At 42.6% G+C, this 13,689-nt stretch overlaps 1 protein-coding gene across 1 annotated transcript in view; it reads left to right on the top strand.

Annotated features, from left to right (window-relative positions):
- The window catches only part of LOC139264103 (DNA topoisomerase 2-beta-like), a 146,290-nt gene that overhangs the window by 50,545 nt on the left and 82,056 nt on the right, over positions 1–13,689 (top strand). Inside the window, exons 21-22 of the mRNA XM_070880192.1 lie at positions 73–208; positions 1,336–1,494. Of these exons, the coding sequence (XP_070736293.1) occupies positions 73–208; positions 1,336–1,494 (295 nt within the window). The remainder of the gene's footprint in view (positions 1–72; positions 209–1,335; positions 1,495–13,689) is intronic.

Raw genomic sequence — 13,689 nt, forward strand, 5'->3', positions numbered from 1 at the left:
TTTTTAAAGAAAATAATCTTTGCATCATTAATGGTCTGTTCAGTTGTTCACTTTTGCAATTATTATTTGCAGGGTGATGCAGATGCAATAAAGCTGGAATTTGATGAAGACGTTGGGGCAGCAATAGAAGGAAATGGAGAAGAAGTATTGAACACAAGTGAGCCCAAAGTCAAAACTCCACGACTGAAGAAAGAAAAAAAGGAACCTGGTGTGTTAACACTAATTAGGATGTTCACTTTATCCAATAGACCTGAAACTATATTAACCAGAGCGAGAATCAACCAGTGTCCATTAACACATTCAAACAGATCCAACATTTACTTAAATGTAGCCTGTAATAGTTATGCCAAGTCAATTCCTAGATTATGTCAAAACAATTCTAAATTTAATGTAATGTTGACTACCATAATAAAAATGATTAAAATTTGAAGAATATGCTTATTTTTACCATACATTTTCATCCTAAATTAAAATCGTACTATTTTAAAAACATTTAAGTTAATAATGCTTGAGGCATTGGTTCTTTATTTAGAGAAATATTTGTAGGTTGCAATAGATTTAATGTACCACAGAGCTGTTTGACTTTTTGTTTATCATGGGGCCACTAGCTTAACCTGGTCAGCTGTGATATTGAAGCAGTGTTGTTGCGGCAAACTGTTAATGAAACCATATATTTCTACCCAGTGATGATGTGAATAGCATCCTGCTCTGGTAGTGTCTTAACATTAAGCTTGTACAGTACAATCTCTTAAGTTCCAAGTTGTTATATAAATCAAAAATACTGCCCTTCAAGTTGTCATCTTGTGCAGTAATCAAGTTTACCTTGTGTTCATTGGCACACCCCTTTTGTAATTTCTGAGTAATATTTTGTGACCGTTAGGAATTTATATTTGAAGGGTGAAATCTGATTTGTATCTCAACAAGGTTTGAATTGGAACTGAAATTACTGATCTAAGTCAATTTTAACAGATTGTGACTTCTTTCTCTCCTCCCTCCTCTTCCCCTCCCCCCTCACACCAAAAAACCCTAGTGTGAAAACAATTGCACAGGCTGTTTGCTATTGAAAATATTCAATTTAGTCTGTGATGAAATATAAAAGAATTGCAGTTACAGCATGTATGGATATTTTGTGTCAATACACAGAGCATCTGTGAAAAGCTGTATAAGCATCTCACCATCTTGTATTACTATATAAATCTCCTGATTACATGCATTAAAAATTGTACAGGTATCATTAGGATAAACATGATAAATTTTGTATGTCTAGAATGCAAACATAATTGTGAGAGATTACAAAATACAGTCCCCTATGACATTTCTGTGTTTGGTTTTCAGGTACCAGAGCAAGGAAAACACCGCAGACTCCCAAATCCAGTGTCAAGAAAGGAAAGAAAAAGAACCCCTGGTCTGATTCAGAATCCAAGTCAGATAATGACCTGGAAGAACCTGACTTGACATTTATTCCAAGAGAAATTACACCTCGTAGAGCTGCAGGTAATTCATAACATTAACTTCCTAATATATAGGATTTCATACAAAAATGAAAGTCTCTCTCTGCTGGATGTAAAGATTTCTATGCAAGATTAACCTTGGTAGCCTGAGCCCAATTCCTAATGGGGACAGGTCTACAGCCCAAAACAGTAGCCACAAGAATCCTTGATAGGTAGGAGGATGTTCTTCGCAAGCTGGAGTTAATGTATGTCGTTGAGAATTGTAGAAGTAGCTTTGCTCTGCTTCTCACCCACACTATAGATGACACATTTGATGATGGTGATGGGTGAAAAATGTGTTCCCATCCCTTGTATTGACTTGCCATAGAGATAAAAAGAAAAACTGAATTTGAATTATCAAATTGCTGGAAACACACAGCAGGTAACTCAGTAAGTGAAAAGATGCCAACTTCTTGGATAGAGATCAAAACAGACAGGATCTTCACGTGAAACCTTAACTGTCCTCATTTTTTTTCTCTTTCTGATGTTGAGGGAGATTCAATATATTTCCATCATATTTTTTTATTACTTGAATTTGAATCTCTCACTTGAGCACAAAAAACTAATTGAAAAACAATTTTGTTTACCTAACCAGTTTTCAGTTGATTTACTACATGATATAAACTGATATCTGCATAACTGAATTTGGTGATAAAAGAAAAATAATAATTTACATGACCGTGTAGTCGTAAACATGGCAATCCGGTAATGGATATTTTTGTTTATCAATTATCTTATTGTTAGCAAGGATACTGCTAGGGATTCACAGCTGTGCCAAAAGTCTTAAAAGATAATGTTGGGGGAGGGAGGGTGGGGGGAGAGACGGGACCGGACAAGAGAGAGAATACATAAAATTACATAGGCCTACAAATTAGAGGTATTGACGCAGGCCATTAAGGGCCATTTTGTTGATAAAAAGGCCGCATTAGTTCCAGCGTGTCCCGCTGCAGCTGCCATTTTTGGCAGGTCTGCAGTGTTGCATGTGCTCTCAAAATATTTTAATTAGTAAGAGCGTGATGTCAATCGCCATCCAATGCTCACCGCTCCAAAGCGCACTCCTGCGTGCCACCATTGACAACGTGGAGAGGCAGTAGAAAGTGGCAGTGGTTATTGGAGAGAAAACTGCTTCCACTGAGATGCATCAAATCTCCCCCATCAGTCAAATGGTATCGGAGGTACTTTGAAAATAAAATAATAACAGTTGTAACAATCTCAGGAAAAAAACAAAGCTGCATTTCCTTAAATTTTGTACATTGATAAAAATGATGTGCAAAATTTGGAAGTCTGCTTTGAAATGGCTTGACAGCATATTCTCACGAAGAACATAAGAAATAGGAGCAGGAGTAGGCCATACGGCCCCTCGAGCCTGCTCCGCCATTTAATACGATCATGGTTGATCCGATCATGGACTCAGGTCCACTTCCCTGCCCGCTCCCCATAACCCCTTATTCCCTTTTCGTTTAAGAAACTGTCTATTTCTGTCTTAAATTATTCAATGTTCAGCTTCTAAAGCTCTCTGCGGCAGCGAATTCCACAGATTTACAATCCTCTGAGAGAAGAAATTCCTCCTCATCTTAGTTTTAAATAGGCGGCCCCTTATTCTAAGATTATACCCTCTAGTTCTAGTCTCCCCTATCAGTGGAAACATCCTCTCTGCATGCACCTTGTCAAGCCCTGTCATAATCTTATATGTTTTGATAAGATCAACTCTCATTCTTCTGGATTCCAATGAGTACAGGCCCAACCTACTCAACCTTTCCTCATAAGTCAACCCTCTCATCCCCGGAATCAACCTAGTGAACCTTCTCTGAACTGCCTCCAAAGCAAGTATATCCTTTCGTAAATATGGAAACCAAAACTGCACGCAGTATTCCAGATGTGGCCTCACCAATACCCTGTATAACTGTAGCAAGACTTCCCTGCTTTTATACTCCATCCCCTTTGCAATAAAGGCCAAGATTCCATTGGCCTTCCTGATCACTTGCTGTACCTGCATACTAATTTATTGTGTTTCATGCACAAGTACCCCCAAGTCCCGCTGTACTGTAGCACTTTGCAATTTTTCTCCATTTAAATAATAAGAGTTCTTCAAAAGTCTGCTGTTAAAAATTTAATTTAACACTGTTGGACGGAATATAAATCAAGAAATAATGGAGGCTTGTAATAAAGGAATGGCAATAATCGTGGGCAATTTTAACTTTCATATTGATTGGACTAAACAAATTGGCCAGGATAGCCTTGAGGAAGAGTTCATGGAGTGTATCCGGGATAGTTTCCTTGAACAGTACGTTGCGGAACCAACTAGGGAGCAGGCTATCTTAAATAGTACTGTGTAATGAGACAGGATTAATAAATGTTCTCTTAGTAAAGAATCCTCTAGGAATGAATGACCATAACATGGTTGAATTTCAAATTCAGTGGGAGGGTGAGAAAGTTGGATCTCAAACCAGTATCCTAAGCTTAAATAAAGGAGACTACAAAGGTTTGAGGGCAGAGTTGGCTAAAGTGGACTGGGAAAATAGATTAAAAAGTATAGGAGGGTTGATGAGCAGTGACAGACATTTAAGGAGATATTTCATAACACTGAACAAAAATTTATGCCAATGAGGAGGAAAGACTAAGGGAAGAGATAATCATCCATGGCTAACTAAGGAAATAAAGGATGGTATAAAATTGAAAATAAGGGCATACAATGTGGCCAGGACTAGTGGGATGCCAAAGGATTGGGAAACTTTTAAAAGCCAGCAAAGAACGACTAAAAAAATGACAGAGATGGAAGATGGATTCTGAAAGTAAACTAGCACGAAATATAAAAACAGATACTAAGAGTTTCTACAGGTACATAAAAAGGAAAAAGAGTGGCAAAAGTAAATGTTGGTCCCCTAGAGGATAAGACTGGAGAATTAATAATGGCGAACAGAGAAATTGCAGAGACGTTGAACAAATAGTTTGTATCGGTCTTCATGGTAGAAGACACTAAAAACATCCCAATAGTGGATAATCAAGGGGCTATAGGGAGGGAGGAACTTAATACAATTACTATCACTAATGAAGTAGTACTCGGTAAAATAATGGGACTAAAGGCGGGCAAGTCCCCTGGACCTGATAACTTACATCCAAGAGTCTTAAAAGAGGTGGCTGCAGAGATAGAAGACGCATTGATTGTAATCTACCAAAATTCCCTGGATTCTGGGGCGGTCACAGCGGATTGGAAAACTACAAATGTAAAAAAGGAGGCAGACAAATAGCAGGAAACTATAGACCAGTTGGCCTAACATCTGTCTTTGGGAAAACCCTGTAGTCGATTATTAAGGAAGCAGTAGCGCGACATTAGGAAAAACATAATTCAATCAAGCAGAGTCAGCATGGTTTTATGAAAGGGAAATCATGTTGACAAATTTGCTGGAGTTCTTTGAGGATGTAACGAGCAGGGTGGATAAGGGGGAACCAGTGGATGTGGTGTATTTGGATTTCCAGAAGGCATTCAATAAGTGCCACATAAAAGGTTACTGCACAAGATAAAAGTTCACAGGGTTGGGGGTAATATCTTAGCATGGATAGAGGATTGGCTAACTAACAGAAAACAGAGAGTCGGGATAAATGGGTCATTTTTCCGGTTGGCAAACTGACTAGTGGGGTGCCGCAGGGATCGGTGCTGGGTCATCAATGATTTACAATCTATATTAATGACTTGGATGAAGGGACCAAGTTCGCTTATGATACAAAGATGGGTGGGAAAGCAAATTGTGAGGAGGACACACAAAATCTGCAAAGGGATAGACAGGCTAAGTGAGTGGGCAGAAATTTGGCAGATGGAATATAATGTGGAAAAACGTGAGGTTATCCACTTTGGCACAAAAAATAAAAAAGCAAATTATAATTTAAATGGAGAAAAATTGCAAAGTGCTGCAGTACAGAGGGACCTGGAGGTCCTTGTGCATGAAACACAAAAAGTTAGTATACAGGTACAGCAATAATCAGGAAGGCAAATGGAATGTTGGCCTTTATTGCAAGGGGGATAGAGTATAAAAGCAGAGAAGTCCTGCTACAACTGTACAGGGTATTGGTAAGGCCACACCTAGAGTACTGCATACAGTTTTGGTCTCCGTATTTAAGGAAGTATATACTTGCATTGGAGGCTATTCAGAGAAGATTCACTAGCTTGATTCCGGAGATGAGGTTGACTTATCAAGATAGGTTGGCCTGTACACATTGGAGTTCAAGTGATCTTATTGAAATATATAAGATAATGAGGGGGCTCGACAAGGTGGCTGCAGAGAGGATATTTCCACTCATAGGGGAAACTAAAACTAGGGGACATAGTCTTAGAATAAGGGGCCGCCCATTTAAAACTGAGATGAGGAGGAATTTCTTCAGAGGATTGTAAATCTGTGGAATTCTCTGCCCAGAGGGCTGTGGAGGCTGGATCATTGAATATATTTAAGGCAGAGATAGACAGATTTTTGAGCGATAAGGGAGTAAAGGGTTATGGGGAGCGGGCAGGGAAGTCTTCAGCTGTTCCATCAATGTTAAGGTCAGAAGTGGGGATGTTTGTTGATGACTGCACAGTGTTCAGTGCCATTCGCAACTCCTCAGATAATGGAACAGTCCATTCCTGCCTGCAGCAAATCCCAGGCAACATTCAGGCGTGGGCTGATAAGTGGCAATTAACATTTGTGCCACACACGTGCCAGGCAATGACTATCTCCAATAAGTGAGAGTCTAACCACAGCCCCTTGACATTCAACAGCATTACCATTGCCGAATCCCCAACCATCAATATCCTGGGGCTCACCATTGACCAGAAACTTAACTGGACCAGCCACATAAATACTGTGGCAACAAGAGCAGGTCAGAGGCTGGGTATTCCGCGGCAAGTGTCTCACCTCCTGACTCCCCAAAGCCTTTCCACCATCTACAAGGCACAAGTCAGGAGTATGATGGAATATACTCTCCACTTACCTGGATGAGTGCAGCTCCAACAACATTCAAGAAGCTAGACACCATCCAGAACAAAACAGCCCGCTTGATTGGCACCCCATCCACCACCTTAAACATTCACTCCCTCCATCACCGACATACCGTGGCTGCAGTGTGTACCATCTACACGATGCACTGCAGCAACTCGCCAAGGCTTCATCGGCAGCACCTCCCAAACCCTCAACCTCTACCACCTAGAAGGACAAGGGCAGCAGACGCATGGCAACACCACCACCTCCATTTTCCTCTCCAAGTCATACACCATCTTGACTTGGAAGTATTTTGCCGTTCCTTCATTGTTGCTGGGTCAAAATCCTGGAACTCCCTCTCTGATAGCACTGTGGGAGTACCTTCACCACACGGACTGCAGCGGTTCAAGGCGACAGCTCACCACCACCTTCTCGAGGGCAATTCGGGATTGGCAATAAATGCTGACCTTGCAGCGATACCTATGTCCCATGAACGAAAAAAAATGCCAGATTAGATTTCGGAATCAGCCAGATTTAGTTAACCGCCACTGCGTGAACATTTATCCAATAGCGATCATAACATGAGTTCAATGTAGTGTTTGAAAGGGAGAAACATGAAACGTTCTTGATTTGGGGTAGGCCGACTTCAAAGGGAGGAGACCCAGATTGTCCACAGTAAACTGGGCAAATCTGTTAATGGATAAAACAACAGATAATCAGTGGGACATGTTAAAAAAATAATTTAAGGTGATACAGAACCTGTTAGTATCCCTGAGGGGCAAGAGCTCTGCTTGCCAAAAGAAAAACAGCCATGGACGACTAAAGAGGTAAAGGACAGCATAAAACTAAAAGAAAAAGCATACAAAAATGCAAAAAATAACACGCATGCTGGCGAATGGGAAAGATACAAAGAACAGCAAAGGGTCACTGAGGCGAGAGTCCGGGGTCGGAGAGGCCAACAAAAGGCCGCGAGATCAGGAGTCGGGAGGTGCGTCGCTGAGGCGAGAGTCTTGGGGTCGTTGAGGCCTACAAAAGGCCGCGAGATCAGGAGTCGGGAGTTGCGTCACTGAGGCGAGAGTCCGGGGTCGGAGAGGCCTACAAAAGGCGTACTTGTGCAGCTGCAGGGAGAAGGCAATAAAGAAGTAGAAAGAAATCAAAAGGTGACATCACAGTCAAGGGGGTAAGTGATTGGCTGGTGATTGGTAAGTAGCTTTTCTTTGTCCTTCTTTATCAATAAGTAACATTTAGCATTGTTGTTGCCAATTTAAGTTAATCTAACGGTTAAGTCATGGCAGGAGAGCTCGGACACATGTTATGCTCCTCCTGTACCATGTGGGAAGTCAGGGATGCTTCCGGTGTCCCTGACGACTACGTGTGCTGGAAGTGTATCCGCCTCCAGCTCCTGACGGACCGCATTGCGGCACTAGAGCTGTGGGTGGATTCGCTCTGGAGCATGCACGATGCTGAGAATGACGTGAATAGCACGTTTAGTGAGTTGGTCTCGCCGCAGGTAAAGGGTACACAGCCAGATAGTAAATGGGTGACCAACAGGAAGAGCAGTGGAAGGAAGGTAGTGCAGGGGTCCCCTGCGGTCATCTCCCTGTAAAACAGATATACCGCTTTGGGTACTGTTGAGGGGGATGACTCATCAGGGGAGGGCAGCAGCAGCCAAGTTCATGGCACCGTGGGTGGCTCTGCTGCACAGGAGGGCAGCAAAAAGTGTGGGAGAGCGATAGTAATAGGGGATTCAATTGTAAGGGGAATAGGTAGGCGTTTCTGCGGCCGCAACCGAGACTCCAGGATGGTATGTTGCCTCCCTGGTGCAAGGGTCAAGGATGTCTCTGAGCGGATGCAGGACATTCTGAAAAGGGAGGGTGAACAGCCAGTTGTCGTGGTGCATATAGGTAAAAAACGGGATGAGGTCCTACGAGACGAATTTAGGGAGCTAGAAACTAAATTAAAAAGTAGGACCTCAAAAGTAGTAATCTCAGGATTGCTACCAGTGCCACATGCTAGTCAGAGTAGGAATCGCAGGAGTGCTCGGATGAATACGTGGCTTGAGCAGTGGTGCAGAAGGGAGGGATTCAACTTCTTGGGGCATTGGAACCGGTTCTGGGGGAGGCAGGACCAGTACAAACCGGACGGTCTGCAAGGAGGCAAAGGGAAACAAGAGGGAGACAGAGGCAAAAGATAGAAAGGAGAATAGTAAAAGTGGAGGGCAGAGAATCCCAAGGCAAAAAAACAAAAATGGCCACATTACAGCAAAATTCTAAAGGGGCAAGGTGTGTTAAAAAGACAAGCCTGAAGGCTCTGTGCCTCAATGCGAGGAGTATTCGGAATAAGGTGGACGAATTAACCGCAGATAGCAGTTAATGGATATGATGTAATTGACATCACAGAGACATGGCTCCAGGGTGACCAAGGCTGGGAACTCAACATTCAGGGGTATTCAACATTTAGGAAGGATAGACATAAAGGAAAAGGAGGTGGGGTGGCGTTGCTGGTTAAAGAGGAAATTAATGCAATAGTAAGGAAAGACATTGGCTTGGATGATGTGGAATCGGTATGGCTGGAGCTGCGGAATACCAAAGGGCAGTAAACGCTGGTGGGAGTTGTGCACAGGCCACCAAACAGTAGTAGTGAGGTTGGGGACAGCATCAAACAAGAAATAAGGCGTGTGTGCAATAAAGGTACAGCAGTTATCATGGGCAACTTTAATTAACATACAGATTGGGCTAACCAAACTGGTAGCAATGCGATGGAGGAGGATTTCCTGGAGTGTATTAGCGATGGTTTTCTTGACCAATATGTCAAGGAACCAACTAGAGAGCTGGCTATCCTAGACTGGGTGATGTGTAATGAGAAGGGACTAATTAGCAATCTTGTTGTGCGAGGCCCACTTGGGGAAGAGTGACCATAATATGGTAGAATTCTTTATTAAGATGGAGAGTGACACAGTTAATTCAGAAACTAGGGTCATAAACTTACGGAAAGCTAACTTCGACGGCATGAGACGCAAATTGGCTAGAATAGACTGGCAAATGATACTTAAAGGGTTGACAGTGGATAGGCAATGGCAAACATTTATAGATCACATGGATGAACTTCATCAGTTGTACACCCCTGTCTGGAGTAAAAATAAAACAGGGAAGATGGCTCAACCGTGGCTAACAAGGGAAATTAAGGATAGTGTTAGATCCAAGGAAGAGGCATATAAGTTGGCCAGAATAAGCAGGAAACCTGAGGACTGGGAGAAATTTAGAATTCAGCAGAGGAGGACAAAGGGTTTAATTAGATGGGGGGAAATAGAGTACGAGAGGAAGCTTGCCGGAAACATAAAAACTGACTGCAAAAGCTTCTATAGATATGTGAAGAGAAAAAGATTAGTGAAGACAAACATAGGTCCCTTGCAGTCGGACTCAGGTGAATTAATAATGGGGAACAAAGAAATGGCAGACCAATTGAACAAATACTTTGGTTCTGTCTTCACGAAGGAAGACACAAATGACCTTCCGGATGTACTAGGGGACCGAGGGTGTAGTGAGAAGGAGGAACTGAAGGATATCCTTATTAGGCGGGAAATTGTGTTGGGGAAATTGATGGGATTGAAGGCCGATAAATCCCCGGGGCCTGATTGTCTGCATCCCAGAGTACTTAAGGAGGTGGCCCTAGAAATAGTGGATGCATTGGTGATCATTTTCCAAAAGTCTTATCGACTCTGGATCAGTTCCTATGCTGGAGGGCAGCAAATGTAACACCACTTTTTAAAAAAGAACGGAGAGAGAAAACGGGTAATTATAGACTGGTTAGTCTGACATCAGTAGTGGGGAAAATGTTGGAATAAATTATTAAGGATGAAATAGCAGCGTATTTGGAAAGCAGTGACAGGATCAGTCCAAGTCAGCATGGATTTGTGAAAGGGAAATCATGCTTGACAAATGTTCTGGAATTTTTTGAGGATGTAACTGGTAGAGTGGACAAAGGAGAACCAGTGGATGTGGTGTATTTGGACTTTCAAAAAGTTTTTGACAAGATCCCACATAAGAGATTGGTGTACAAAATTAAAGCATATGGTATTAGGGGTAATGTACTGGCGTGGATAGAGAATTGGTTGGCAGACAGGAAGCAGAGAGTCGGGATAAACGGGTCCTTTTCGGAATGGCAGGCAGTGACTAGTGGACTGCCGCAGGGCTCAGTGCTGGGACCCCAGCTCTTTATATTATACATTAATGATTTGGAGGACATTAAGGAATTGAGTGTAATATCTCCAAGTTTGCAGATGACACTAAACTGGGTGGTGGTGTGAGCTGTGAGGAGGATGCTAAGAGGCTGCAGGGCGATTTGAACAGGTTAGGTGAGTGGGCAAATGCATGGCAGATGCAGTATAATGTGGATAAATGTGAGGTTATCCACTTTGGTGGTAAAAACACGAAGGCAGAATATTATTTGAATGGTGGTAGATTAGGAAAAGGGGAGGTGCAACGAGACCTGGGTGTCATGGTTCATCAGTCATTGAAAGTTGGCATGCAGGTACAGCAGGCGGTGAAGAAGGCAAATGGCATGTTGGCCTTCATAGCTAGGGGATTTGAGTATAGGAACAGGGAGGTCTTACTGCAATTGTACAGGGCCTTGGTGAGGCCTCACCTGGAATATTGTGTTCGGTTTTCGTCTCCTAATCTGAGGAAGAACGTTCTTGCTATTGAGGGAGTGTAGCGAAGGTTCACCAGACTGATTCCAGGGATGGCTGGACTGACATATGAGGAGAGACTGGATCAACTGGGCCTTTATACACTGGAGTTTAGAAGGATGAGAAGGGATCTCATAGAAACGCATAAGATTCTGATGGGACTGGACAGGTTAGATGCGGGAAGAATGTTCCCGATTTTGGGGAAGTCCAAAACCAGGGGACACAGTCTAAGGATAAGGGGTAGGCCATTTAGGACTGAGATGAGGAGAAACTTCTTCACTCAGAGAGTTGTTAACCTGTGGAATTCCTTGCCAGTTCATTGGATATATTCAGGAGGGAGTTAGATATGGCCCTTACGGCTAAAGGGATCAAGTGGTATGGAGAGAAAGCAGGAAAGGGGTACTGAGGTGAATGATTCGCCATGATCATATTGAATGGTGGTGCAGGCTCGAAGGGCCGAATGGCCTACTTCTGCACCTATTTTCTATGTTTCTGTGTCCCAAAACAGATAGCTACAAAAAGGGAGCATGAAAAGAAACTTACAAGGGATATCAAAATCAACACATAATTCTTTTATGATTATATTAGGAAAAAGAGTAGTCAGAAGCAATGTTGGCCCCTTAAAAACTGAAAGAGGCGATATTATCTATGATAAGGAAATGGCAGACATGTTGAATACTTTGCATCAGTATTTACAGTAGAAGAGGATAGCATACCAGAAATGCCAAGGAAACTAATTCTGATTCAGGGACAGGAACTCAATAAAATTAAGTAAAATAACAGTAATGAAGAAAATAATGGTACTAAGGAGTGATAAATCCCCAGGACCAGATGGTTTCCATCCCAGGGTTTTACATGAAGCAGGTGAGCAAATTGCAGATGCTCTAACTATAATCCTCCCAAGTTCTCTCGGTTCATGAATCGTTCCTTTAGATTGGAAAATTGCGCATGTCACTCCGCTATTTAAACGTGATGAGAGAAGGAAACCAGGGAATTATAAACCAGTTAGCCTAACATCTGTTGTCGGGAAATTGCTAGAGTCTATAATTAAGGATAGGGTGACTGAACACCTGAAATTTTCAGTTGATCAGAGAGCCAGCTTGGATTTGTGAAAGGTAGCTCATGCCTGACAAACCTGATTGAATTTTTTTGAGGAATGGATTAAAGTCATGGACAGGTAATGTCTATGGATGGATGTTATTTATGTGGACTTCCAGAAGGATTTGATAAAGTCCCAGAATTGAGGACAAATTATTGACCTGGTTAGGAAATTGGCTGAGTGGCAGGAGACAGGCAGTTGGGATAATGGATAGGTTCTCAAATTGGCAGGAGGTGTGGTGTCCTGCAGGGATCTGTGTGGGGGCCTCATCTATTCACGGTATTTATTAATGACTTAGATGATGGCATAGAAAGTCATATATCCAAATTGGCCGATGACATAAAAATAGGTGACAGTGTAGATAGAAGCATAAAATTACAAAGGGATATCAACAGATTAAGTGAATGGGAAAAACCGTGGCAAATGGATTTCAATGTAGGCAAATGTGAGGTCATCCAATTTGGTCTAAAAAGAATAGAACAGGGTACTTTCTAAATGGTGCCAGACTAAAAACAGTGGAGGTCCAAAGAGACTTGGGGTCCAGGTACATAGATCATGAAAATGTCATGAACAGGTTCAGAAAATAATTAAAAAGTCGCATGGAATGCTGGCCTTCAACTAGAATACAAGGGGGTAAAAGTTATGCTGCAACTATATAAAGCCCTGGTTGGTTAGACCACACCTGGAATACTGTGAGCAGTTCTGAGCATCGCATCTTGGGAAGGATATATTGGCCTTGGAAGGGAGTGCAGCGTAGTTTTACCAGAATGATACCCGGACTTAAAGGATTAAGTTACGAGGAGTGATTACACAAATTCCCTTTTGTTCTTTCCTCTGCTCCCCCTTTCCCTGCCTCTGCACCTGCTCAAAATCTGTTACATCTCTAACTTTTTCCAGTTCTGACAAAATATCGACCTGAAACGTTAACTCTCTTTCTCCACAGTTGCTGCCTGAGCTGCTGAGTATTTCCAGCATTTTCTGTTTCTATTTCTGATTTCCAGCATCCGCAGTATTTAGCTTTTGTATTCGCATCCCGAGATCTATGCCCAACGCCATGCACCGCCACGTGCACACTCCCGACCCCTCTCCTCTCCGCAGCAGCACCGACTCACTATCTCAAAGCTGTCCAGATCCGCAGTTCCATTTCATCCTTCGCCTCATCCGACGCTTTAACAAAAAAATATTTTTCTTCCTTTCAGGTGTCAAGGATCACAAGCATCAACTCTTCCGGAACCTTCTTACCCATTCACTTTCCTCTGACCCCATTCCTTCTTCCAGTCTCACCCCCTGCCATATTTTCTCTATCCCCTCTGACCTTGCCTCTAAGACCCCGAATGACCAGTCTTCAGCAAAGGCCTGAGTTTCATCACCTTACTTCCCCACCGCAATGAATTTCGAATGCAGAGCACTTTTTTGGTCACCTTCGTCTCCAGTCCCACCTCTTTGACTTTCCTCCGCACAGCT

This window comes from Pristiophorus japonicus, chromosome 5 (genome assembly GCF_044704955.1).
Source record: "Pristiophorus japonicus isolate sPriJap1 chromosome 5, sPriJap1.hap1, whole genome shotgun sequence".
NCBI classification, from domain to species: domain Eukaryota; kingdom Metazoa; phylum Chordata; class Chondrichthyes; family Pristiophoridae; genus Pristiophorus; species Pristiophorus japonicus.